At 64.7% G+C, this 26,499-nt stretch overlaps 2 protein-coding genes across 4 annotated transcripts; both read right to left on the reverse strand.

Moving 5' to 3' along the window:
* Positions 1–415: 415 nt before the first annotated feature.
* Positions 416–16,344, reverse strand: HUWE1 (HECT, UBA and WWE domain containing E3 ubiquitin protein ligase 1; the record flags this gene model as incomplete). The annotated part of the gene is given in 26 exon segments (XM_062019824.1): positions 416–642; positions 645–660; positions 1,645–1,821; positions 2,353–2,410; positions 2,502–2,713; positions 3,631–3,722; positions 3,803–3,980; positions 5,589–5,695; positions 5,846–5,926; positions 6,020–6,123; positions 7,182–7,291; positions 7,375–7,515; positions 7,613–7,740; positions 7,831–7,981; positions 8,050–8,150; positions 8,232–8,331; positions 9,475–9,543; positions 9,655–9,702; positions 9,780–9,857; positions 10,599–10,661; positions 10,751–10,903; positions 11,825–12,031; positions 13,882–13,980; positions 14,073–14,171; positions 14,791–14,948; positions 16,124–16,344. Coding segments are annotated over 24 exon segments (2,745 nt in total), but the record flags the coding sequence as incomplete, so codon positions are not given.
* A 742-nt stretch (positions 16,345–17,086) lies between these two features.
* LOC133629167 (histone lysine demethylase PHF8-like) lies at positions 17,087–26,194 on the reverse strand. Of its 3 annotated transcripts, none has more exons than XM_062019826.1 (11): positions 26,095–26,194; positions 25,012–25,204; positions 24,842–24,927; positions 23,902–24,029; positions 23,453–23,538; positions 21,964–22,037; positions 20,361–20,629; positions 20,151–20,246; positions 19,187–19,296; positions 18,021–18,428; positions 17,087–17,444 (listed from the first exon to the last, which is right to left on the reverse strand). In XM_062019826.1, exons 3-11 carry the CDS (start codon positions 24,925–24,927, stop codon positions 17,118–17,120), a joined length of 1,584 nt encoding a protein of 527 aa, XP_061875810.1. In that variant the 5' UTR covers positions 25,012–25,204; positions 26,095–26,194; the 3' UTR covers positions 17,087–17,117. The 3 variants fall into 3 exon arrangements, with proteins under 3 accessions (XP_061875810.1, XP_061875809.1, XP_061875811.1); XM_062019825.1 differs by having other exon boundaries at positions 21,931–22,037; XM_062019827.1 differs by lacking the exon at positions 23,902–24,029 and having other exon boundaries at positions 21,931–22,037.
* Between the last annotated feature and the right edge of the window lie 305 nt (positions 26,195–26,499).

Raw genomic sequence — 26,499 nt, forward strand, 5'->3', positions numbered from 1 at the left:
TTGACCCCCAGGGCAGGGAATTGCCCCCAAAAGGCCGTGCCCCCCCGCACCAGCCCCGATGTGACCCCCAGGGCAGGTAACTCCCCCCAAAAGGCCGTGCCCCCCCGCACCAGCCCCGATGTGACCCCCAGGGCAGGGAATTGCCCCTGAACCTGCCCTGATGTGACCCCCAGGGCAGGGAATTGCCCCCAAAAGGCCGTGCCCCCCCGCACCAGCCCTGATGTGGCCCCCAGGGCAGGTAACTCCCCCCAAAAGGCCGTGCCCCCCCGCACCAGCCCCGATGTGACCCCCAGGGCAGGGAATTGCCCCTGAACCTGCCCTGATGTGACCCCCAGGGCAGGGAATTGCCCCCAAAAGGCCGTGCCCCCCCGCACCAGCCCCGATGTGACCCCCAGGGCAGGTAACTCCCCCGTACCTGCCCCACGCGGCACGTGTGCACGAACATCATGATGTAGGCGTGCGCGGCCGTGAGCGCGTGCAGCAGCGGCGTGGCCTGAGCCGACAGCGTGGCGTCGGGGACGCTGCCGGCCGCCGCCAGCTCCCGCAGCAGCACCGAGCCGCCCGGAGCCTCGATGGGCCGGTGCAGCGGCTCCAGCGCCGACAGCACGGCCTCCAGCTGCAGCAGCCCCTCCTGCAGCACCTTGGCTCGTGGGACAGCGTCTGCCCAGGGGAGAGAGCAGCGGGGCAGAGGCTGAGCGGGGGGAACGTCTGACAGGGATCATCTGACAGGGATCAGCGTCTGACAGGGATCAACGTCTGACAGGGATCGTCTGACAGGGATCAACGTCTGACAGGGATCATCTGACAGGGATCAACGTCTGACAGGGATCAACGTCTGACAGGGATCAACGTCTGACAGGGGGATACCAACATCTGAGGGGGATCAACATCTGGGGGGGATCAACATCTGGGGGGGATCAACATCTGGGGGGGATCAACATCTGGGGGGGGGGGGGGGATCAACACATGAGAGGGGATCAATATCTGACATGGGATCAACATCTGACATGGGATCAACGTCTGACGGGATCAACGTCTGACAGGGGATCAACGTCTGACAGGGGATCAACGTCTGACAGGGGATCAACGTCTGACAGGGGATCAACACAGGAGAGGGGATCAATATCTGAGGGGAATCAACATCTGACATGGGATCAACATCTGACATGGGATCAACATCTGACAGGGGGATCAACATCTGGAGGGGATCAACATCTGACAGGGGATCAACATCTGACAGGGGATCAACATCCGGAGGGGATCAACATCCAGGGGGGATCAACATCTGATGGGGGGATCAACATCTGATGGGGGGATCAACATCTGATGGGGGGATCAACATCTGGGGGGGATCAACATCTGGGGGGGATCAACACATGAGAGGGGATCAATATCTGAGGGGTGATCAATATCTGACATGGGATCAACATCTGAGGGGGATCAACGTCTGAGGGGGAGGGATCACACTCTGAGAGGGGCAGAACATAAACCTGAGGGAGCAACTGAAACACGGAGCAAGATGAAACCCTGAGGGAAGGGAACAAACCCCGTGAGAGGGGCACAAGCCCTGGCAGAAGGACACAGAGGGGAGGGGAGCCGGTATCTGTGGGGCACAATCCCCCTTCCCGGGGCGTCCCCCCGTACCAGGATGGACTTGCAGACCCCGGCCACGGCCTGGCAGGCGGCGGACGTGGGGAAGTCCACAGGCAGGTTGGGCAGCCCCAGGATGGTGACGAGGGGCCGCAGCCCCCGCTGCGCCACGAACTCCTGGCAGTGGTCGTCTGTCGTGTTGTTGCTCAGGATGGACTCCACAAACTTCATCTGGGGGGGAGGGAGAGGAAAACGGGGGTTAACAGAGGGAGACTGGGGGTCCCCGAAATCCAGGGAGAGGACAAATGGGGTTAGAAGTGGGAAATCGGGGGCTGGGGGTCCCCAAAATCTGGGGGGATGGAAAACAGGGGTTAAAAGGGGGAAACTGGGGGTCCCCAAAATCTATGGGGAAGAAAAAAGGGGGTTAAAAGGGGGAGATTTGGGGGGCTGGGGGTCCCCAAAATCCAGAGGGAGGAAAAATGGGGTTAAAAGTGGGAAATTTGAGGTCCCCAGAGTCCAAAGGGAGGAAAAATGAGGGTTAAAGCAGGAAATCGGGGGCTGGGGGGCCCCAAGATCCAGAGGGAGGAAAAATGGGGGTTAAACGTGGGAAATTTGAGTCCAAAGAGAGGGAAAATGAGAGTTAAAAGCAGGAAATCGGGGGCTGGGGGCCCCCAAAATCCAGAGGGAAGGAAAACAGGGGTTTAAGTGTGTAGCTGGGGGTCCCCAGAGTCCCTGAGAGCGGGGAGAAGCCCCTTCCCTCACCACGTTGAGGATGTAGTCCATGAGGGGGATGGGGATGCGCTCCTCCGTGCCCACCACCCTGCAAAGCAAAGCGAGGCCACGATGCGGGGGGCTGCGGGGGGCTGCAGGGAGCCCCCTCCCCATCCCCGCCCCCGGAGCCGGTCGCTCACTGCTGGCTGGGCTCGGCCTCGCTCTGCTGCGTGGCGCTGAAGCTCTGCATGGCCTGAACCTCTTCCTCCTCCTCATCCTCGCTGGAGGCTTCCTCGGCGGCGTGGGGCGAGCGGGGAGGGGGAGCCGCCGCCGTCCCGTCGGCCTTCTGCATCGAGGGCTTCTGGCAGATGTACTTGGGGTCCCGGCCCAGGCTGCAGATCTCCTCCAGCAGCTGAAACGGTTGGGCAGCGGTGAGAGGGTTTGGGAACGGGGTTACAAAGGGCAAAAGGAGGGTTAAGACTGCAGGGAAAAGGGTGAACGTGTGAGGTGAGGCTGCAGGGGCAGGGAGGAGCGCAGAGCTCTGGGAGGGAGGGAGAAGCTCGAGAGGAGGCTCGGAGGTGGAGAGGCGGCTGGTGGCATCTGGGAGGGGGTTAAAAATCAAAGGGAGGGGGGAAAACTCCAAGGAAAGAGGTAAAACTCTCAGGGAAAGGGGTAAAACTCCAAGGAAAGGGGTAAAACTCCAAGGAAAGGGGTAAAACTCCAAGGAAAGGGGTAAAACTCCAAGGAAAGGGGTAAAACTCTCAGGGAAAGGGGAAAATTCTAAGAAAAGGGGTAAAATCCTAAAAACAAGGCCAAAATTCTAAGAAGAAAAGGGTAAAATTCTAAGGAAAAGAAGTAAAAACCTAAAAAAAGGGTAAAGTTGTAAAGCAAACAGATAAAATTCTAAGGAAAAGAGGTAAAAATCCAAGGAAGGAGATAAAGTTGTACAGAAAAGGGGTAAAAACCTAAGGAAAAGGGGTAAAATGTTAAGGGAACGAGGTAAAAATCCAAAGAAGAGGGTAAAATTCTAAGAAAAGGGTAAAATTCCAAGGCAGGGGGTAAAATCCTAAAGGAAGGAGCAAAACTGTAAGGAATGGGGAAAAATTCTAAGGAGAGAATTAGAATCCTAATGGAAATGTTAAAAACCTAATGGAAAAGGGCAAAAACTGAATGGAAATGGTAAAAATCTAAGGGAAAAGGGTAAAAATTGAATGGAAATGGGTAAAAACCCAGGAGAAAAGGATAAATGTTTAAGGGAAAGGGGTAGGATGTTACAGGAAAAGGGTTCTGGGGGGTGGGACCCCAGGAGCGCCCCCCCAGCTCAGGCACCTTGATGATGGCCGTGGTGGCGTCGGTCTTGAGGGTGGGCTGGTGCCGCATCAGCTCGTCCACGGCGCTGCCCAGGTTGGAGGCCGTGTCTCCTGCAGGGAAAGGGTTAAACCAGCACGGGCTGGGGGTCCCCCCCCGAGCGCACAGGGAGGGGCGGCGAGGAGGGGCTCACCCAGCGGGTCGGAGCTGCGGCGGCGCCGCATGGCCGGCAGGTAGTCGGGGGACAGCAGCACCTTGAAGAGGCGCTCGAAGGGCTGGCACTGCACGAAGGACTGCAGCCCGCGGGCGTTGAGGCACAGCGCGCTGAACACGTTGGGCAGCGAGCCCAGCACCTCGCGCGTGGCGGGGACCTGCGGCGGCACCACCACGGCTCACGCGGCGCCGCCACGCACCCCCACAGCCCCCCACGGGCACTGCACGGACCCCACAGCCCCTGCACGCACCCCCACAGCCCCCCACGGGCACTGCACGGACCCCACAGCCCCTGCACGGACCCCACAGCCCCCCACGGGCACTGCACGGACCCCCACAGCCCCTGCACGGACCCCCACAGCCCCCCACGGGCACTGCACGGACCCCCACAGCCCCTGCACGGACCCCACAGCCCCCCACGGGCACTGCACGGACCCCCACAGCCCCTGCACGGACCCCCACAGCCCCCCACGGGCACTGCACGGACCCCCACAGCCCCTGCACGGACCCCACAGCCCCCCACGGGCACTGCACAGACCCACAGCCCCTGCACAGACCCCCACAGCCCCCCACGGGCACTGCACGGACCCCCACAGCCCCTGCACGGACCCCACAGCCCCCCACGGGCACTGCACGGACCCCCACAGCCCCTGCACGGACCCACAGGCACTGCCACGGACCCCCACAGCCCCCCACGGGCACTGCACGGACCCCACGGGCACTGCACAGCCCCTAAAGTCTCCCACAGCCCCTGCACAGCCCCCAAACCCCCACTACAGCCCCCAAAGCCCCCCACAGCCCCTGCACAGACCCCAAAGCCCCCCACAGCCCCTGCACAGACCCCACAGGCACTGCACAGCCCCCAAAGCCCCCCACAGCCCCTGCACAGACCCCACAGGCACTGCACAGACCCCAAAGCCCCCCACAGCCCCTGCACGGACCCCACAGGCACTGCACAGCCCCCAAAGCCCCTGCACGGACCCCATGGGCACTGCACGGACCCCAAAGCCCCTGCACGGACCCTAAAGCCCCCCACAGCCCCTGCACAGACCCCCATGGGCATTGCACGGACCCCAAAGCCCCTGCACAGACCCTAAAGCCACCACAACCCCGCTTTTCCTCCTCAGACATGGCAAACTCTGCTTTTTTCCTCAAAACATCACCAAAACCCCACTGTCCCCCTCAAAAGCTCACCAAAACCACGCTCCATCCCTCAGAACTCCACCAACACCCAACTTTTTCACCGCCAAAACTGCATCAAAACCCAACTTCTTCCCTCAGAAGTCCACCAAACTCAGCTTTCTCTCTCAGAAATGCATCAAAACACCACTTTTTCCTCAAAACTGCACCATGACCCAAGCTTTTCCCTCACAACTCCAATAAAAAACTTCTTCCCTCAGAAACCCATCAAAACGCCACTTTTCCCTCAAAACTTCACCATAACCCCAATCTCCCCCTCACAGCTCCATCAAAACTCCACCTTTTCCCCCAGAAGTCCCCCAAAGCCCAGTTTTTCCCCCCCAAACCCCCACTTTTGCCCCCAAAGCCCAGTTTCTCCCCCCTCGAGCCCTGTTTTTGCCCCCAGGGCCCCATTTCCCCCCCTCCGAGCCCTGTTTTTGCCCCCAATGCCCCATTTATCACCCCCAGAGCCCCGTTTTTCCCCCCCAGGGCCCCGTTTTCCCCCCCAGGGCCGTGTGTATCGCCCCCAGGGCCCCGTTTCTCGCCCCCAGGGCCCCGTTTCTCGCCCCCAGGGGACACACACTCACGTCCTTGATGAGCAGCGCGTGCAGCATGACGTCCGTCAGCCCGTTGTCCTGCAGGGAGGAGAGCAGCGAGGGCTCCTGGAACACGAACACCGTCACCACTTCCGTCGCTGCGCCGGCGGGGGAGAGAGAGAGAGACACAGAGAGGGGGGGACACACTGAGGAGCTGGGGCGTGGGTTCTGGGGGACACCCCCCACCACCCCCAAATGGCTTCTGACGGCCCCCTGCGCCCTCAGAGCTTCGGGGAGGAGCAGCTCACCCAGCAGGAACAGCGAGGGGCCGTAGTACTCGGCGTTGCTGATGATGTGCTTCAGGGAGGTGGGCAGCGAGCCGTCCATCACTGGGGAGGGGGGGAGAGAGGGGGGCGAGGGGCTGTTGGCTCCCGGCCTGCCCCCAGGGCAGGAGGGGGCCGTGGGCACCGAGGGGCTCTCACCGTGCCGGATGCCGTCGGAGAAAGCCGGGTCCTGGATGGCTTTCTTGAGGAAGTTGAGCATGGACTTGAGCAGGGCAGCACGCTGGGGGATGCACTGGACCCCTGCCAACACGGCGAGCTGTCAGAGCCCTCCCCTCCCTCCTCCCCTGGAGCTCGACCCCCTCCCCTGCAGTTTTTTACCCCCTCCCCTGAGAGGTTTGGCCCTCTCCAGAGTTTTACCCCCTCCCCCAAGAGTTTTAACTCTTCCTCTGAGAGTTTTACCCCCTCTGCTTAGTTTTGACCCCCTTCCCTGACAATTTTACTCCCTCCCCTAAGAGTTTTACCTCTTCTCTGAGTTTTATCCCCTCCCCAGAGAGTTTTGCCCCCTCTCTTCAGAGTTTTATCCCCTCCCCAGAGAGTTTTGCCCCCTCTCCTCAGAGTTTTATCCCCTCCCCAGAGAGTTTTGCCCCCTCTCCTCAGAGTTTTATCCCCTCCCCAGAGAGTTTTGCCCCCTCTCCTCAGAGTTTTATCCCCTCCCCTCCCGAGTTTTGCCCCCTCTCCTCAGAGTTTTATCCTCTCCCCAGAGAGTTTTGCCCCCTCTCCTCAGAGTTTTTATCCCCTCCCCAGAGAGTTTTGCCCCCTCTCCTCAGAGTTTTATCCCCTCCCCAGAGAGTTTTGCCCCCTCTCCTCAGAGTTTTACCCCTCCCCAGAGTTTTGCCCCCTCTCCTCAGAGTTTTATCCCCTCCCAGAGTTTTGCCCCCTCTCCTCAGAGTTTTACCCCTCCCCAGAGAGTTTTGCCCCCTCTCCTCAGAGTTTTACCCCTCCCCAGAGAGTTTTGCTCCCTCTCCTTTTACCCCTCCCCAGAGTTTTAGCCCTCCCCTTGGGATCTTACCCCCTCTCCTTAGCGTTTCTAAGCCCCCTCCCTACAGCTTCAACACCCCCATCACAAACTGTAACCCCCCCCGTCCCCACCCCACCAAGCCGGGCTGTCACCCACCACCCCTCGGGGGACGAGGCTCCGGCTGCGGCGGCGTTTGCCGGCGGCTCCTGGCGCGCGTCGGACGAGGGGCCGGGGCTGCTCTCCATGGCCACGTCCGTCACTGTGGGAGGGGCACGTGTCGGGGGTCACAAGTGCCGTTTGGGGGGGACACACCCTCGCTTTCTGCCCCCCTCTCCTCACCCCTCCATGTCCGTCTCCATCTCCTCGCCCTCGGGCAGGGCGGCGGCGGGCGGCCGCTGCACGCGCGGCTTGATGACGAAGGGGCACTCGCGGCGGCACAGGTCCACCTCGTGCTGCACCCCAAAAACGCCCCCAGACCTCAGAAACGGCCCCAGAAACCGAGGTGGGGGGGGCGGGGGAAGGGCAGAGGGGGCACCTCGAGGCGGTAGATGAAGATGGAGAGGCCGCTGTGGGACTGGAACGCCGCCATGTCGAGGTTGGTGATGAGATCCACCACCCGCACGGCCCGCGTCACGAACGTGATCTGGTCTTGCTCGTCCCCCAGGAACTTGATCACCTTCAGGGGGATAAAACGAGCCCAGAAAGGGGTGGGAAAAGGCCCGAGGGAAGGTCTGAGGGTCCTTCCTGAGGCGGGGGGGGGGTTGGGTGCCGACCTTGAGCAGCGCTTCCATCATGCCACAGGACACCAGCGCCTCGCCGCCGGCGTCGTAGCTGGCCAGGTGGTAGAGGAAGGAGAAGAGGGCGGTGGCGAACTGGTGGGGGTAAGGCTCCATGGAGGGGTCTGCGAAGGGAAGCAGAGAGCAGGGCGGGCGTGAGAACGCCCCCCTCCCCTCGGCGGGCGCCGGGCCGGGGCGGGGCGCGGGGGCAGCACCGATCATGGCCTGGATGCAGTTGCGGACGAGCACGGGCAGGAAGCCGTGGTAGGACGCGGTGCCGGTGCAGTCGATGATGCTGCTGAGCTTGGGCGTGCGCTCCAGGTGCACGATGGACGTCAGCGTGCGCAGCGAAGCCGCCTTGATGTCCTGCGGCAAACGGGGGGTCAGGGGGGTCCTCGGAGGGGAGGGGGCGGCCCAGGGGCGGGGGGTCCCACCATGAGCTGCTTGTCCGTGATCTGCAGCACGTCCACCAGCTCCTCGATGAGCCCGTTGTACAGGATGCTGTTGGCCGACTCCTGCAGAGCGTTGGAGTACACTGCGGAGGAGAGCGCCGCGGAGGGCCGGGTCAGCCCCGGGAGCCCCCCGCCCGCCCGCCCGCCCGCCGCCGCGCCCTCACCCAGGATGGAGATGGCGTGCAGCCGCGCCTGCACCGCCTGCAGCCGCTTCTTGTGGTTGGAGAAGCCGTGCGCCAGGCGGATGTGGGTGAACAGCAGCATCTGCGGGGGGGCAGGGGCGACTCAGGGGCGTCCCCCAAACCCCCCGGGACCCCCCGCCTCCACCTCCCCTGGGGCGTCCTGGGACCGTTCCGGCGTGGGCCGTCACTTGCTGCGGCGTCTTCCCTCGCACGTGCACCAAAACCAGCCCTTTTCCCCTCAAAAGCACCCCTTCTCCCTCAAAACCAACGCTTTTTGCTCAAAAGCACCCCTTTCTGCCTCAAAACCACCCTTTTCCTTTCAGGATCATCCTTTTCCCTCTCAAAACCACCCCTTTTCCCTCAAAACCACTCCTTTCTCTCAAAATCACACCTTTTCCCTCAAAACCAGCCCTTTTACTCTCAAAACCACCCTTTTTCCTCTCAAAACCACCCCTTTTCCCTCAAAACCATCTCTTTTCCCTCAAAATCACACCTTTTCTCTCAAAATCAGCCCTTTTACTTTCAAAACCACCCTTTTTCCCCTCAAAACCTCCTTTTCTCTCCAAAATCACCCTTTTCCCCTCAAAATCACCCTTTTTCTCTCAAAACCATCCTTTTTTCCTTAACACCACCCATTTTTCTCCCAAAAGCACCCCTTCTCCCTCAAAACCAACACTTTTTGCTCAAAAGCTCCCCTTTCTGTCTCAAAACCACCCTTTTCCTTTCAGGATCATCCTTTTTCCCCTCAAAACCACACTTTCTCATCTCAAAAACACCTTTTCCCTCAAAATCAGCCTTTTTCTTCTCGAAACCACCCCTTTTCCCTCAAAATCACACCTTTTCTCTCAAAACCAGCCCTTTTACTTTCAAAACCACCCTTTTTCCCCTCAAACCCTCCTTTTCTCTTCAAAATCACCCTTTTCCCCTCAAAACCATCCTTTTTTCCTTAACACCACCCATTTTTCTCCCAAAAGCACCCCTTTTCCCTCAAAACCATCCTTTTCCTTTCAGAGCCACCTCTTTTCTCTCATTATCATCCCTTTTCCCCTCAAAACCGCCCTTTCTCCCCTTAAAAACACTCTTTTTCTCCACAAAACCACCCTTTTTCTCCTCAAAACCCCCATTTTCCCCTCAGAGCCCCCCTTTTCCCCTCAGATCCCCCCCTTTTCCCCTCAGAGCCCCCCAATTCCCCCTCAGAGCCCCCCCTTTTCCCCTCAGAGCCCACCTGCTTGTCCTTGGGGATGCTGTACATCTTGGTCAGGGACTCCATGATCTCGGACGGACTCTCTGAAATCTGGGGGGGGGGGCACCCAGAACCGGGGTTAAACCGGCCCAACGCGGGCAAACGCGGGCGCGGGGCGGCACGAGGGGCGCAGGGAGCCCCCAGACCCCCGCCAGCGCTCACCTTGTCCAGCTGCTCGATGTGGATGTAGTGCAGGGTGGTGCTGGTGGCCTGAGGGGGTGGGAGGGGTTTAGGGAGGGACCCCTCGGTGCTCTGGGGTCCCCCCCAAACGTCCCCCAGTCACTCACCCGTTTGTCCACCTTCACCTCGACCCCCGGCTCGGCGTAGAACTCGAAGTGGAGGGTGGTGGCACTTGGGGGATACTTCTGTGGCGGCAAAGGGGGGCACAGAGGGTGAGGGGGGCGAGGGGCACGAGTTGGGGGGACAGGGTGAGGTTTGGGGACACAAGGACATGGAAAGGGGTGATGGAAGGGAGTTGGGGGGACCTTGAGGGGGGACAAGGGGACACAGGACGCTGCTGGGGACCCCAGGGTGTGATGGGGGGGACACAGGACGGTGCTGGGGACCCCAGGGTGTGATAAGGGCATTGGGGGGACCCCAGGGTGTGATGGGGGGGACACAGGATGGTGCTGGGGACCCCAGGGTGTGATAAGGGCATTGGGGGGACCCCAGGGTGTGATGGGGGGGACACAGGATGGTGCTGGGGACCCCAGGGTGTGATAAGGGGACACAGGATGGTGCTGGGGACCCCAGGGTGTGATGGGGGGGACACAGGACGCTGCTGGGGACCCCAGGGTGTGATAAGGGGACACAGGATGGTGCTGGGGACCCCAGGGTGTGATGGGGGGACACAGGATGGTGCTGGGGGGCACACAGGACGGTGCTGGGGACCCCAGGGTATGATAAGGGAACACAGGATGGTGCTGGGGACCCCAGGCTGTGATGGGGGGGACACAGGATGGTGCTGGGGACCCCAGGGTGTGATGGGGGGGACACAGGATGGTGCTGGGGACCCCAGGGTGTGATAAGGGGACACAGGACGGTGCTGGGGACCCCAGGCTGTGACGGGGGCGTCGGGGGACCCCTCCCCACGCTTTCCAGCTCACCAGCATGTGCAGATCCCGGCAGCACTCGGCCAAGCCAAAGCCGTTCTCCTTCCCGCCCCAGCTCTGCCAGAAACCAACCAAACGGGGAGGGGGGCGGTTGGGACCACCCCAAAGCGCCGGGGAAGGGCCCCAGGGGCGAGGGGGGGTCTGACCTCAGCCAGGTGCTGCAGGCGCGACAGGAGGGGGCTGCGCTTGTCCGAGCCCAGGCGCGTGATGTAGTTGGAGCGTTTGCTGAACACGTACAGCAGGTTGAGCACGGCCAGCACCACTTGCATGTCCGACGAGGCCAGCAGCGTCGTCAGGTGCTGGGGGACGCCCCGAAATACACCCGTCAGGGGCTGGGGGTCACCCTGCTGCCCCGAGCCGGGGAGCAGCCGGGGCCCAGCCTTTCCCGAGCCTGCTGCTTCTTGCAGCTTCGCTCTCCACCGCAAACGCGCCAAAAACACATGTTTCGCCTCAGAAACGCATCAAAACTGCCCCTTCTGCCTCAGAAATGCACCAAAACTGCCCCTTCTGCCTCACAAACGCACCAAAACTGCCCCTTCTGCCTCACAAACACACCAGAACTGCCCCTTCTGCCTCAGAAACCTACCAAAATGGCACTTTTTCCCTCACAATCCCACTTTTCTCCAAAACCCACCAAAATCCAACTTTTTCCCTCAGAAATGCCTCAAAGCCTCAGTTCTTGTCCCAAAACTCCATCATAATCCCACCTTCTCCCCTCAGAACACCCCCAAACCCCCTTTTTCCCCTCAGAAGCTCCTTTCCTCCTCAAAACTCTCCCTTTTCTCCTCAGAACCCCTTTTTTCCCCCCAAACCCTCCCTTTTCCCCCAGAACCTCCTCTTTTCCCCCTAAAACTCTCCTTTTCCATCTCAGAACCCTCCTTTTCCCCCCAAACCTTCCCTTTTCTCCCCCAAACCTCCTGTTCCTCCTCAGCACTCCCTTTTCTCCTCCAGAACCCCCTCCTTTTCCCCCCAAACCCTCCCTTTTGCCCCCCAAGCCCCCTCTCTATCTCCCCCAAGCCTCCTCTTTTCCCCTCAGAACCCCCCTTTTCCCCCCAAACCTTCCCTTTTCTCCCCCAAACCTCCTGTTCCCCCTCAGCACTCCCTTTTCTCCCCCAGAACCCCCTCCTTTTCCCCCCAAACCCTCCTTTTCCCCCCCAAGCCCCCTCTCTATCTCCCCCAAGCCTCCCCTTTTCCCCCCAGACCCCCTGCTCCCCCCGCACCTCGATGGAGCTGTAGAGGTGGCGTGAGAAGCTGTACTCGATGAGCAGGGCGGTGAAGTTGAGCAGGGCCAGCAGCAGCGCCTTGAGCTGGGCGCGCTCGGGCCGGTCGCAGGCCAGCATCCAGCCCATGCCCTCCACCGGCCGGCCCGCCTCCCACAGCAGCCCGTCGAAGCGGTCCAGCAGGTCCACCCAGTGGTACAGCTCGCACTGAGGGCAGGGGGCCGTCAGAGACCCCCGTCCCTGCCGCGGGGGCGCACCTGGGGGCCCGAGGGGAGGGGGGCTGGGGGCTCGGGAGGGGATTTGGGGGCTCAAGAGGGAGATGTCGGGGCTCAAAAGGGGGATGTGGGGGCTTAAAGGAGAATTTGGGGGCTTGAGGGGGATTTCAAGGCTCAAAAGGGGCATGGAGGGGCTTAAAAGGGGATTTGGGGGCTCAAGAGGGAGATGTCAGGGCTCAAAAGGGGGATGTGGGGGCTTAAAGGAGGATTTGGGGGCTCAAAAGGGGGATGTGGGGGCTTGAGGGGGATTTCGGGGCTCAAAAGGGGGATGTGGGGGCTTAAAATGGGATTTGGGGGCTCAAAAGGGGATTTGGGGTCTCAAAAGGGGGATGTGAGGGCTTAAAGGACGATTTGGGGGCTCAAAAGGGGGATGTGGGGGTTTGAGGGGGGATTTCAGGGCTCAAAAGGGGGATGTGGGGGCTTGAGGGGGATTTCGGGGCTCAAGAGGGGGATGTCGGGGCTCAAGAGGGGGATGTGGGGGCTTGAGGGGAGATTTGGGGACTCAAGAGGGGGACGTGGGGGCTTGGGGGGGATTAGTGGGTTTAAGGACAGATTTGAGGACTTGAGGGGAGATTTGGAAGCTCAAGAGGGGGATGTGGGCATTTAAGAAGGGATTTGGGGGCTCAAGAGGTGATTTGGGGGCTTGAAAAGAGGGAGTCCAGGGGGTCAAGGGCTTGAGGGGGAATTTGGGAGCTTGAGGGGGAATTTGGGGGCTTTAGGGTGGGATTTGGGGGCTTTAGGGTGGGATTTCGGGACTTGAGTGAGGATTTGGGGAGACCGAGGGAGAGATCTGGGCGCTCGGGGGGGATTTTGGGCCTGGAGGGGAGGATCTGGGGGCTTGAAGGGGGGATTTGGGGTGCCCTGTTGGTGTTTGAGGAGTCTGCAGGAGGGAACTGGCACCTCCAATGTCACGCTTGAGGGGCTGGGAAAGATTTGGGGTGCTCCCTTCAAGCTTTGGGGGGCTGCCAGCAGAAATGAGGCACATCCCGTGGTGTTTTGGGGGGCTGGGGCACCCCATGGATGTTTTGGGAGCTGGGCCACCCCATGGGTGTTTTGGGAGGCTGGGGCACCCCACAGGTGCTTAGGGGGGGCTGGGGCACCCCTTGGGTGTTATAGGGGGGCTGGGGTACCCCATGGGTGTTTGGGGGGGGCTGGGGCACCCCACAGGTGCTTGGGGGGGGCTGGGGCACCCCTTGGGTGTTATAGGGGGGCTGGGGCACCCCTTGGGTGTTCAGGGGGCTGGGGCACCCCATGGGTGTTTGGGGGGGGACTGGGGCACCCCACGGGTGTTCAGGGGGCTGGGGTACCCCATGGGTGTTTGGGGGGGACTGGGGCACCCCATGGGTGTTTGGGGGGGCTGGGGCACCCCACAGGTGCTTAGGGGGGGCTGGGGCACCCCTTGGGTGTTATAGGGGGGCTGGGGTACCCCATGGGTGTTTGGAGGGGCTGGGGCACCCCTTGGGTGTTATAGGGGGGCTGGGGCACCCCTTGGGTGTTCAGGGGGCTGGGGCACCCCATGGGTGTTTGGGGGGGACTGGGGCACCCCATGGGTGTTTGGGGGGGACTGGGGCACCCCACGGGTGCTTGGGGTGCTGGCACGTGTCCCTCCTTTGAGCACCAACCCATCAAACCTTGGCAACTCTCAACTCCAGACACCCACCCTCCCCATTTCATCACCCCCCCTTTAACTTTAATCCCCCTCCTCTAACCCTAAGACCCCTGCCGTTAATTCCAAGCCCCCCCCGTTTAATTAGAGCCCCCCCAGCCCCCGTTTTCGGGCACCTTCCCGATGTTCCATGTCTTGATCTGCTGCAGCTCCACCAGCAGCTGCTCGTCCCCACACGCCTTCAGCTTCTCGATGAGGGCCCGGCAGTCGGCGGGCTGAGGGGGACACACACCGGGCACTTCCCGTCACCTCGCAGCCCCCTCCCCACGCCGCGCCCCCTCCCCAGAGCCGCCCCGGCCCCCCTCACCGCCTCCGTGGGGGTTTTCTTCAGCTTCGTCCGATCCACTTTCATTTTGGGGAGGGGGGCGCCGGCGGTGGGGGGGCTGGTCTGGTCCTCGCGCTGCGCCTGGGAGGTGACCCCGGCGTGAGGAGGAGGAGGGCGGGGGGCGGCGGGGACCCCCGGAGCCCCTCCCCACCCCGCGTGCGGCCGGCGGGACCCGGCGCCGGCCGATGACGTCGCGGCCGCCGAACAATGAATGTGCAAAACCCGCCGGCGCCGGGGGAGGGGGGTGTCACCGCGTCCCCCCCCCGCACGCAATTAGCCAACCCCTTAATTAACAGCGCCGCGCTAAGCATTAGCCGCCTAATTAAAGACGCCGCGGACCAGGTTTTGCCCCCCGGGCCCCCCCTCCCCCGTCGGGGCCGGTTCGGTGACCGTGACGCATCACATTGGGGAGGGGGGAGGTCCCCAGGGCTGCCCCCTGCCCCTGCCCAGGGGGGAGTGTTTTGGGGTGCCCCCCACCCTCAGAACGGGGGGGTTTTGGGGTGCTCTCCCCCAAAATAAAGCTCTGGAAATGAACCAGCCGTGGGGGGACACGAGCCAGGGGACCCCGTTTACTCTTCCCACCCCCCTCCCCACCTCCTGGGGGGATTTCAAAGCCCTTCCCCCCCTCCAAATTTTAGGGCCCTCCCCCCTTAAAAAACGGGGGGACACAAGAGGGGAATGAAAAAGGGGGGGCCCTTACCGGGAATCACCACCAGTCCATCCTCAGCCCAGCATCGTCCCAGTCACTTGCCATCGGGGAAAGGGGAGAAGGGGGGAAAGGGGAGTGATTCCTCTGGGGGGCAAAGTCTGGGGGAGGGGGGAGTCAGGTCTCAGCTTGGAAGGGGGGGCTGGAGTCTCCTGCGAGGGGGTTAAACGAGGGGGCGACCTCAGTGTGATGGAAGGCAGCTCAAAGCCATGGGGGGAGGGAAATGAGTGATGGGGGGCACTAAATGGCGATGGGAAACGTTTAACTTGGGGGAGGGGGTTGAATGAAGCTGAGAAGAGCACAAAACGGGGTCCCAAATGCAGGGTAAAAGACTAAACAACAGGGAAAAACCTAAATGCTAGAAACCTAGAGAAAACAACCCCTGAATCATCCCGGGGAGCAACGTGGAGGGTGAGTCTGAAAAAGGGGGGGTCCCTAAATATCAGGGGCTCTCTACGACCTGAGGGGGAGCCTAAATCACAGAAAACAGCCCTAACTTAAGGGAAGCCACAGAGAAAAAGAGTGAGACCCCTGCAAGGGCTCCCTAAAACGTCTGGAGCTGCTGATGGGGGACCCCAAGCGATGGGAATGACAAAGTGTGGGCCCTAAGTCATGGCTGAGGGGGTATTACGGGATCCTGAATCACGGCGGGGGCTGTAAACGGAGAGAAGGCTCGACGGAGCAGACTTTAAAGGGAGAAAAAGGCTCCGAAGTCACGGGAGAACGCCGAGAAGCGGGCGGGGGGGCGGCGGGAGCGTGGGGGGGGCGGCTCTGTCATGAGGAGTCCGCTCCCCCCCACACACCTTGAGGGCACCGGGGCCTTGTCCGGGCCGCGCTCCCCCCTCCCGCCCCGCCCCGCGCGGCCCGGCCGGTACCTGCCGAGGGGGTTGACGAAGGAGGCCCGGGACGGGGGTTACTGCCGGGGGAGGGGGGGGGTTCAGCACCGGGCCCGGCCGCCTCCCGCCGCCGCCGCCGCCATCTTACCCCGAGCCCCCGAGCCGCGGCCGCGCCGAGATCCCGCGAGAGCTGCGGCGAGTCCCGCGAGAGCTGCGGCTGAGGGGGGGGGGGGGTGGCTACAAAGGGGGCGAGTGTGGCGAGTGAAGGGAATGGGCGGGAAACGGCCGAGTCTCGCGAGAGCGGCCGCGGCGATGGGGGGGGGGGAGGTTCCCTCACGGCTCCGCTGCCGTCATTTCACCGGGGAGGGGGGGGAACGGCTGCGCCGCCCCGCGCCGCCCCGCGCCGCCCCGACCCCGCCGCTGCCGGCACCGAGCCGCCGCCCCCTCCCCGCCCTTCCCCCCCGGCCCTCTCCTCATCCACCGGCACTCACCGGCCGGCTGACGGGCGAGATCTCGCGCAACCCCCCCCCCCCGAAGCCTCGCGAGATGCCGGGGGACGGGAAGACGGGGCCGGTCCCGGCGGGGGACGGCGGCGGCGGGGACGGGGCGGGGGGACGGGGAGGGGGCGGCGGCGGGAGGAAGGAGGCGGGGGGCGAAGCGCGGCCGCTCCCTCGGCGGCGGGGACGGCGGCTGAGGGGACGCGCAGATCTCGCGAGAGCAACGGCTGGCGGCTGAGGGGACGCGCAGATCTCGCGAGAGCAAAGGCTGGCGGCTGAGGGGACGCGCAGATCTCGCGAGAGCAAAGGCTGGCGGCTGAGGGGACGCGCAGATCTCGCGAGAGCAAAGGCTGGCGGCTGAGGGGGAGCGAGATCTCGCGAGAGCAACGGCTGAGGTGGGGGGGGAAGGAAGAGAGATCTCGCGAGAGCGGCGGTTGAGGGCTGAGGGGAGCGCGAGGTCTCGCGAGAGCAATCCTGAGGGCGATGGGGAGCGCGCGAGAGCGGCGGCTGAGGGGAAGGCGAGATCTCGCGAGAGCGGCGGCTGAGCGGAGGCGAGATCTCGCGAAAGCGGCGGCTGAGGGCTGAGGGGAAGGCGAGATCTCGCGAGAGCGGCGGCTGAGGGCTGAGGGAAGGCGAGATCTCGCGAGAGCGGCGGCTGAGGGGAGGCGAGATCTCGCGAGAGCGGCGGCTGAGGGGAAGCGAGATCTCGCGAGAGCGGCGGCTGAGGGAAGGCGAGATCTCGCGAGAGCACCAGCCTCTCTGCTGAGGGGGGGAGGAGCGGGAGATGTCGCGAGGGCCGCAGCCGAGAAACGCGTCCCGCGATAGCTGCGGCCTGCTGACAGGAGAGCGCGACATATCGCGATAGCAGCAGCTGAGGGGAGAGCGCTATCCCGCGCGAGGTACAGCCCAGGGCTGGAGGGAGCGGGCGGTGTCGCTCATTACCCGACGTCGAGGCCGTTTCAGTTCTGGGGTTTTTTCGGGTTTTTAATTATTCTAACAAATACAAAACACGGGGGCGGGGCCGCGGCCTCCAAACCCGCCCCCCCCCCCCCGAAGGCGCCTCTGACCGGGGGAGGGAGCGAGGGGAGAACGGACCAATCACAAAGCTCCGCTCCCCTCCTCCTCCAATCAGCGGCCCCCCGCTGCCAGCCCGCGGGGAAAGCCCCGCCCCCGCACACGCTCCAGCCAATGGGATGGCTCCTCCCCTCAGTGGCCACGCCCCCCTCTTAAAGCAACAGCTTCCCGTTGCGGTGGATCTTGAGGATGCGCCCCAGGCGCTGCTTGGCCGTGGCCAGACCCTTCTTGGGCCGTTTCCCTGTGAAACACACGAGCTGTCACCCCTGGGGGGTCCCCGAGTCCACACACACCCCCCTCAGCCCCGGGGTAGCGTCCCAAGCCCCCCTCACACACACCCTACATACCTGGGGGGGTCCCCAAACCCCCTCACACACCCCCCCACATACCTGGGGGGGTCCCCAAACCCCCTCACACACACCCCACATACCTGGGGGGGTCCCCAAGCCCCTTCACACACCCACCCCAGCCCTGGGGGGTCCCCAAAACTCCCTCACACACCCCCCCACAACCCTGGGGGTCATCCCCAACCCCCCTCACACACACCCCACAACCCTGGGGGGTCCCCAAACCCCCTCACACACCCCCCACAACCCTGGGGGGGGTCCCAAACCCCCCTCACAACCCAGAGGGGGTCCCCAACCCCCCTCACAACACCCCTCACATACCTGGGAGGGTCCCCAAGCCCCTTCACACACCCCCCACAACCCAGAGGAGGGTCCCCAAACCCCCTCACACACACCTACCCCAGCCCTGGGGGTCCCCAACCCCCCTCACCCACCCCCCCACAACCCAGAGGAGGGTCCCCAGTTCTCACCCTGCGTGGCCGTGGGCGCCGCGGGCACCGTCCTGCGCTGGCTGAGGAAGACCCCCGGGGCCATGGGGGGTGGGCGCCCGGCCCGGCTGAGCCACCCCGAACAGGGCGCCGCCCCCCGCAGCCCCTCCCCCAGCGCCGGGCCGAGCCGTGTACTCGTGATCCGCCAGGCTGGGGGGGTACGGGGGGTCTGGGGGGCGCTGGGGGGTCAGGTTCCGCCTCCCCGACCCCCCCCCCAGCAGGCGGCTCGGGGTCGGGGGCTGCTTCGGGAACGGGGGGAGGCGGGGGGGGGGCGGCCTCGTCCTCCTCTTCCTCCTCGTCCTCCTCCTCCTCCTCCTCTTCCTCGGGGCTGGGGGGTGAGGGGGGGCGGCGCTTGGCTGGACCCTTCCTGCGCTGCAGCTTGCGGTGCTCCTGGGGGGCACCCGAAAATGGCACTGAACAGCAGCCTCAAACCGCCCCCCAGCAGCCTCAACAGCCCCCCAGCAGCCTCAACCGCCCCCCAGCAGCCTCAACCGCCCCCCAGCAGCCTGAACTGCCCCCCTGCACCTTAAACCGCCCCCCAGCAGCCTTTAACTGCCCCCCAGCAGCCTTTAACTGCGCCCCATGCCCTTAAACTACCCCCAGAAGCCTCAACCTGCCCCCAGCAGCCTCAAACTGCCCCCCAGCAGCCTGAACCGCCCCCCAGCAGCCTGAACTGCCCCCCAGCAGCCTTTAACTGCCCCCCAGCAGCCTGAATTGCCCCCCAACAGGCTCAAACTGCCCCCCAGCAGCCTCAACCGCCCCCCAGCAGCCTCAACCTGCCCCCCAGCAGCCTGAACTGCCCCCCAGCAGCCTGAACTGCCCCCCAGCAGCCTTTAACTGCCCCCCAGCAGCCTCAAACTGCCCCCCTGCACCTTAAACTGCCCCCCAACAGCCTTTAACTGTCCCCCAATACCCTTAAACCGCCCCCCAAAACTTCTTGAGAGCCCCTCAACACCCTGCACTGCCCCCCAGCACCTTAAACTGCCCCCCAGCACCTTAAACTGCCCCCAACACCCTTAAACCACCCCCCAAAACTCCCTGAGAGCCCCCTAACCCCTTTAACTGCCGCAGAGACCCTTTAAACGCCCCCCAGCAGCCCCCAACCCCCCTTGAGCGCCCCCAGTTGCCCCCCAGAGCCCCCCCGGTACCTGCTGGGCCAGCTTGGCAGCGGCAGCCGCCAGCCCGGTCTCCACCGACGCCACGCGCGTGCCCTCGCGCACGGGCCGGCTCTGCCGCGGCAGCGACGGCGTCACCCGCGCTGGGAGGGGGGGACACACGTCACAGGGGGCACAGCCCCCCACATCCCCACCCTCAAAGCCAACAGGGGCTGGGTATAAACCCCCCTCACCCCCCTCCTCCAGCTCCTGGGGACACCCCAAACGCCCCCAGACCCCCCCTAATCCCCCCCCAGCTCCTGGGGACACCCCAAACGCCCCCAGACCCCCCCTAATCCCCCCCAGCTCCTGGGGACACCCCAAACGCCCCCAGACCCCCCCTAATCCCCCCAGCTCCTGGGGACACCCCAAACGCCCCCAGACCCCCCCTAATCCCCCCCAGCTCCTGGGACACCCCAAACGCCCCAGACCCCCCCTAATCCCCCCAGCTCCTGGAGACACCCCAAACCCCCTCTAAACGTCCCCCAGCTCCTCAAACCCCCTCCAGACCCCCCCCTAATCCCACCCAGGGTCCCCTCTAATGCCCCCCAGCTCCTGGGGACACCCCAACCTTCCCCAGACCCCCTCTAAACCTCTCCCAGCTCCTCAAACCCCCTCCAGACACCCCCTTAATCCCCCCTCTAATGCCCCCAGCTCCTGGGGACACCCCAAACTCCCCCCCAGACCCCTCTAAACCTCCCCCAGCTCCCCAGACCCCCCCCCAATCCCCCCCCCAGCTCCTGGGAACACCCCAAACCCCCCCAGAACCCCCCTAATTCCCACACAGACCCCCTCTAATCCCTCCTCCCCAGCTCCTGAGGACACCCCAAAGCCCCCCAAGACCCCCCCCAATCCCCCCAGCTCCTGGGGACACCCCAACCCCCCCCCAGACCCCCCCCAATCCCCCCCCAGCTCCTGGGGACACCCCAGCCCCCCCCAGCGCCCCCCAGCCCCCCACCTTTGGGGCTCCAGGGCGCATCATCCGTCACCTTCTTCTTTTTGGGGAGCGATTTCAGGGCCGGGTCGTCCTCGTCTGACTCCAGGGAGGGATAAACTGGGGGGGTCGGGGGGGGCAAAAGGGGGTGGGGAAGGAGCAGAGGGTGTGAATTGGGGGGGACAGGGGGGGGGTCTCCCCTTTCACAAGCCCCCCCCCAAGCCCCCTCCTCACTGTATTCAGCATCCTTGAAGCAAGCCCCCAGCGTGTCCTGCTCGTCCAGGCTGGCCTCGTCCTCGCTGTCGGTGCTGTGGGGGGGCTGGGGGGGCTCTTCGGGCCCCCCCCGACAATCCTGGGGGACCCCCAGGGCAGCTGCCCCCCTTTCAGCCCCCGAGCCCCCTCCCCAGCAGCTGGGGGGGCTGAGGGGGGAGCCTGCAGGCAGGTTGGCCATGCACAGCATGCCCTGGATGGCCTCACGGGTGCTGGGGGACGCCGGGGCCTCGCTGGGGGGCAGAAAGGGGCGTTGGGGTGGGGGTCTGAACCCCCAAACCGCCCCCCAGCGCCCCCCAGCTGCCTCAAGGCAACCCCCAGACCCCTCTGGAGACCCCTCAAAGCTCCTGGACACACAGAGTTGGCCCATTCCCCTTCAAATCATCCCCAAACCTCTCTGGAGACCCCCGAACACCTGAGGAGACCCCCAAACCCCCTCAGGAGACCCCCAAAACCCATCTGGAGACCCCCAAACCCCCTCAGGAGACCCCCAAACCCCTCAGGAGACCCCCAAACGCCTGAGGAGACCCCCAAAACCCATCTGGAGACCCCCAAACGCCTGAGGAGACCCCCAAACCCCCTCTAGAGACCCCCAAACGCCTGAGGAGACCCCTAAATCCCCTCTGGAGCCCCCCAAACCCCCTCTAGAGACCCCCAAACGCCTGAGGAGACCCCCAAATCCCCTCAGGAGACCCCCAAAACCCATCTGGAGACCCCCAAACCCCCTCAGGAGACCCCCAAACCCCTCAGGAGACCCCCAAACGCCTGAGGAGACCCCCAAAACCCATCTGGAGACCCCCAAACCCCCTCTAGAGACCCCCAAACGCCTGAGGAGACCCCTAAATCCCCTCTGGAGCCCCCCAAACCCCCTCTAGAGACCCCCAAACGCCTGAGGAGACCCCCAAATCCCCTCAGGAGACCCCCAAAACCCATCTGGAGACCCCCAAACGCCTGAGGAGACCCCCAAACCCCCTCTAGAGACCCCCCAAACGCCTGAGGAGACCCCTAAATCCCCTCTGGAGCCCCCCAAACCCCCTCTAGAGACCCCCAAACGCCTGAGGAGACCCCAAATCCCCTCAGGAGACCCCCAAACCCCCTCAGGAGACCCCCAAACCCCCTCAGGAGACCCCCAAAGCCCCTCAGGAGACCCCCAAATGCCTGAGGAGACCCCCAAATCTCCTCTGGAGACCCCCAAACCTCATCTGGAGACCCCCAAATCCCTCTGGAGACCCCCAAACGCCTGAGGAGACCCCCAAACGCCTGAGGAGACCCCCAAACCCCCTCTGGAGACCCCCAAACGCCTGAGGAGACCCCCAAACCCCCTCAGGAGACCCCCAAACCCCCTCTGGAGACCCCCAAACACCTGAGGAGACCCCCAAACACCTGAGGAGACCCCCAAAATCCATCTGGAGACTCCCCAATGCCTCAGGAGACCCCCAAACTGTTCTGAAGACCCCCCCAGACCCCCCTAGAGATCTCCAAACCCTCTCAGGAGACCCCCAAAGCCCCTGAGGAGCCCCCCAGCCCCCCCCACCTGAGCTGGGGGGACTCGGCCCCCCCCACTTGCCGACTGGCCTTCAGCAGGTCCAGCAGCCCGGCGGCGCTGCCGGCCCCCTCCTCTTCCTCAGTGCTGTAATCCTCCTGGGGGCAAGCAGGGGTCACCCCCACGTCACCCCCCTGCACCCCAACAGCACCCCCCAGGACCCCCCGGGACACCCCCCATCCCCAAAACGCCCAGGGAACCCCCCAGGACCCAAAAACACCCCTGTGACCCCCCCAGTGCCCCCCAAACCCTTCTGTGACCCCCAAAGCCCCTCTGTGACCCCCCCCAGTGACCCCCCAAAGCTCCTCTGTGACCCCCCAGTGCCCCCCAAACCCTTCTGTGACCCCCCCAGTGCCCCCCAAACCCTTCTGTGACTCCCCAAATCCCCTCTGTGACCCCCCCAGTGACCCCCCAAATCCCCTCTGTGACCCCCCCAGTGACCCCCCAAAGCTCCTCTGTGACCCCCCAGTGTCCCCCCAAACCCTTCTGTGGCCCCCCCAGTGCCCCCCAAACCCTTCTGTGACCCCCCCCAGTGCCCCCCAAACCCTTCTGTGACCCCCCAGTGCCCCCCAAACCCTTCTGTGACTCCCCAAATCCCCTCTGTGACCCCCCCAGTGACCCCCCAAAGCTCCTCTGTGACCCCCCAGTGTCCCCCTAAACCCTTCTGTGACCCCCCCAGTGCCCCCCAAACCCTTCTGTGACTCCCCAAATCCCCTCTGTGACCCCCCAGTGTCCCCCTAAACCCTTCTGTGACTCCCAAATCCCCTCTGTGACCCCCCAGTGACCCCCCAAATCCCCTCTGTGACCCCCCCAGTGCCCCCAGCTCCCCTCTGTGACTCCCCAAATCCCCTCTGTCACCCCCAGTGTCCCCCAAACCCTTCTGTGACCCCCCAAAGCCCCTCTGTGACCCCCCCAGTGACCCCCCAAATCCCCTGTGACCTCCCCAGTGCCCCCCAAATCCCCTCTGTGACCCCCCCCAGTGCCCCCCAGCTCTCCTCTGTGACCCCCAAATCCCCTCTGATCCCCCCAGTGTCCCCCAAACCCTTCTGTGACCCCCCCAGTGTCCCCCAAACCCTTCTGTGACCCCCAAATCCCCTCTGTGACCCCCCCAGTGACCCCCCAAAGCCCCTCTGTGACCCCCCCAGTGACCCCCCAAAGCCCCTCTGTGACCCTCCAGTGACCCCCGAAACCCTTCTGTGACCCCCAAATCCCCTCTGTGACCCCCCAGTGCCCCCCAGCTTTCCTCTGTGACCCCCAAATCCCCTCTGAGACCCCCCAGTGACCCCCCAAAGCCCCTTTGTGACCCCCCAGTGCCCCCCAAAGCCTTCTGTGACCCCCAAATCCCCTCTGTGACCCCCCAGTGCCCCCCAAAGCCTTCTGTGACCCCCAAATCCCCTCTGTGACCCCCCAGCGTCCCCAGCTCTCCTCTGTGACCCCCAAATCCCCTCTGAGACCCCCCCCCCCAGTGTCCCCAGCTCCCTCTGAGCCCCCCAGCGCCCCCCACCCCCCTCACCTCGATGTCGAAGTCGACCTCCCCCGGCTCCCGCACGCGGTTGGGGTCTGAGCAGGGTTTGGCTCGGGGCAGCTTCCGGGGGAGCCCTGGGGGGCAAATTTGGGGGGGGGGGAGATGAGGAGCCCCCCCCTCAGCACCCCACAGTGAGAGTTGGGGGGTGGGGGGGGATCAGGGGGGTCTGGGGGGGAAGGGGACGGGGGAAGGGGTTGAAGGGTGGGGAGGAGGATTTGGGGAGGGGGGGTGGGTTTTAGGGTCCCCCCCCAACCCCACCCTGGGTGAGGGGGGTAATGGGGGGGGGGTGAGGAGACCCCCCCTCAGCTCCCCACAGCGAGATTGGGGGGGTCAGAGGGGTCTGGGGGGGTGAGAGGTGCCGGGGAAGGGGCTGAGGGAGGGTTTCGGGGGTCCCCAGCCCCGGGGGGGCTTTGGGGGGCTTTGGGGGGGGGTCTCACGGGGCAGGGGCCGGGGGGGGCCGCGCCGGGGGGGGGGTCTCATCGATCTGCAAATCGTCGTCCTCGGAGTCCACGTCCGGGGGGGGGGGACGGGGGGGGGGCGACACCCCCAGCGGGGTCCCGGGCGGCTGCGGGGGGAGGCGGTGAGGGACCCCTGGGACCCCCAAAACCCGCCTGAGACCCCCCCAAAACCCACCTGAGACCCCCCAGAGACCCCCCAAAACCCCCAGAGACCCCCCAAAACCCACCTGAGAACCCCCAGAGACCCCCCAAACCCCCAGAGACCCCCCAAACCCCCCAGAGACCCCCAAAACCCCCCTGAGACCCCCCAAACCCCCCAGAGACCCCCAAAACCCGCCTGAGACCCCCCCAAAACCCACCTGAGACCCCCCAAAACCCCCAGAGACCCCCCAAAACCCACCTGAGAACCCCCAGAGACCCCCCAAAACCCCCAGAGACCCCCCAAACCCCCCAGAGACCCCCCAAACCCCCCAGAGACCCCCAAAACCCACCTGAGACCCCCAAACCCGCCTGAGACCCCCCCCAAAACCCACCTGAGACCCCCCCAAAACCCGCCTGAGACCCCCCAGAGACACCCCAGACCCACCTGAGACTCCCCTGAGACCCCCAAAACCCGCCTGAGACCCCCAGAGACCCCCAAACCCACCTGAGACCCCCCCAGAGACCCCCCAAAACCCCCAAGACCCCCCAGAGACCCCCCCCAAACACACCTGAGACCCCCCCAAAGCTCCCCAGAGATACCCCAAACCCAGCTGAGACCCCCAAAGCCCCCCAGAGACCCCCCAGAGCTCCCCAGAGACCCCCCAAACCTACTTGAGACCCCCTAAACCCAACTGAGCCCCCCACAGCTCCCCAGAGACCCCCCAGAGCCCCCCCTGAGCCCCCCAAAGCTCTCTGGCCCCCCCCAGCCCCCCCTCACCGAGCCCCCCCGTTGGGCAGCAGGATCTGGGGGTCTCCCTCTGAGTCGGGGTCCGTCTCCTCTGGGCTGGAACTGGGGGGATCCATCTGGGGGGGGGGGGAGGACACCCCAACATTGAGAGGGAGAGACCCCCAAAACCAACCCCCCCCCCCCAGAACCCCCCTGCTCACCTCTTCATCCTCCTCCGGGGGGGCCAGGGGGGATTTCGGGGTCCCCCCGTCCACAGGGGGGTGGGGGGTGGGGGGCGGCTTCCGGGGTCCCCCCTTTTTTGGGGGGGGGTCTTTTGGGGGGAGGGGAGGGGGAACCCCCCGGGGGGGGGCCAAAGGGGGACCCCGACTTGGCAGCGCTCTGCTGGAACAGCTCCTGGGGGGGGGAAGGGGTCAGGGACCCCCAAACCTCAGGGGCAGACCCCAGGGACCCCCCCAAAGCCCCCCAGGGACCCCCAAACCTCGGGGGCAGACCCCAGGGACCCCCCAAAGCCCCTCAGGGACCCCCAAACCTCAGGGGCAGACCCCAGGGACCCCCCAAAGCCCCCCAGGGACCCCCAAACCTCAGGGGCAGACCCCAGACCCCCCAAAGCCCCCCAGGGACCCCCCAAACCTCAGGGGCAGACCCCAGGGACCCCCCAAAGCCCCCCAGGGACCCCCAAACCTCAGGGGCAGACCCCAGGGGACCCCCCAAAGCTCCCCAGGGACCCCCAAACCTCAGGGGCAGACCCCAGAGACCCCCCAAAGCCCCCCAGGGACCCCCCAAACCTCAGGGGCAGACCCCAGGGACCCCCCAAAGCCCCCCAGGGACCCCCAAACCTCAGGGGCAGACCCCAGGGACCCCCCAAATGTCATTATAGCCCCCCCGGTTTCCCTCCCAGTCCCTCCCAGTGCCCCCCCAGTCCCCTCCCAGTGGCCCCCAGCGCCCCCCCAGTACCCTCCCAGTCCATCCCAGTGTCCCCCACTGCCCCCCAGTCCCCTCCCAGTTCCCCCCAATGCCCTCCCAGTCCATCCCAGTGCCCTCCCACTCCATCCCAGTGCCCCCAGTGCCCTCCCAGTCCATCCCAGTGCCCTCCCAGTCCCCTCCCAGTCCATCCCAGTGCCCCCCCAGTCCCTCCCAGTGCCCTCCAGTCCCCTCCCAGTGGCCCCCAGTGCCCCCCAGTACCCTCCCAGTCCATCCCAGTGTCCCCCACTGCCCCCCAGTCCCCTCCCAGTCCATCCCAGTGCCCCCCAGTCCATCCCAGTGCCCTCCCAGTGCCCCCATACCTCCGCCAGCCTGATCTCCTTGCCCAGCTCCCTGAGCAGCTGCCCCGGCCTCACGCTCTCGGGGATCTCGTGTTCGTGCTGCCCCAGCACCTGCGCCCGGGGTGAGGGACCCTGACCCCCGAGCCAGGAGCCCCCCAGAGCACCCCAAACCCCCACAGAGCCCCCCAAAATGAGAGCACCCTGCAGCCCCCCCACAGCCCCCCAGATCCCCCCACAGACCCCCACAGCCCCCCCACAGCCCCCCCAAATCTCCCTGCAGCCCCCCCACATCCCCCCACAGCCCCCCAGATCCCCCCACAGACCCCTCAAAATCCCCCTGGAGCCCTCCACAGCCCCCCAGATCCCCCCACAGACCCCCCAAATCCCCCTGGAGCCTTCCACAGCCCCCCAGATCCCCCCACAGAC

This window comes from Colius striatus, unplaced genomic scaffold (assembly GCF_028858725.1).
Source record: "Colius striatus isolate bColStr4 unplaced genomic scaffold, bColStr4.1.hap1 scaffold_203, whole genome shotgun sequence".
NCBI classification, from domain to species: domain Eukaryota; kingdom Metazoa; phylum Chordata; class Aves; order Coliiformes; family Coliidae; genus Colius; species Colius striatus.

Bases quoted from the DNA above. Each gene is read 5' to 3' on its own strand.
- LOC133629167 (XM_062019825.1), bottom strand. From the start codon at position 24,927: ATGGATCCCCCCAGTTCCAGCCCAGAGGAGACGGACCCCGACTCAGAG. The intron at 20,247-20,360 runs GTGAGGAGGGGG...CGACCCCCCCAG, and splicing joins CTTCAAGGATGCTGAATACA to TTTATCCCTCCCTGGAGTCA. The intron at 18,429-19,186 runs GTACCGGGGGGG...GGTGCCCCCCAG, and splicing joins CTGCCAAGCTGGCCCAGCAG to GAGCACCGCAAGCTGCAGCG.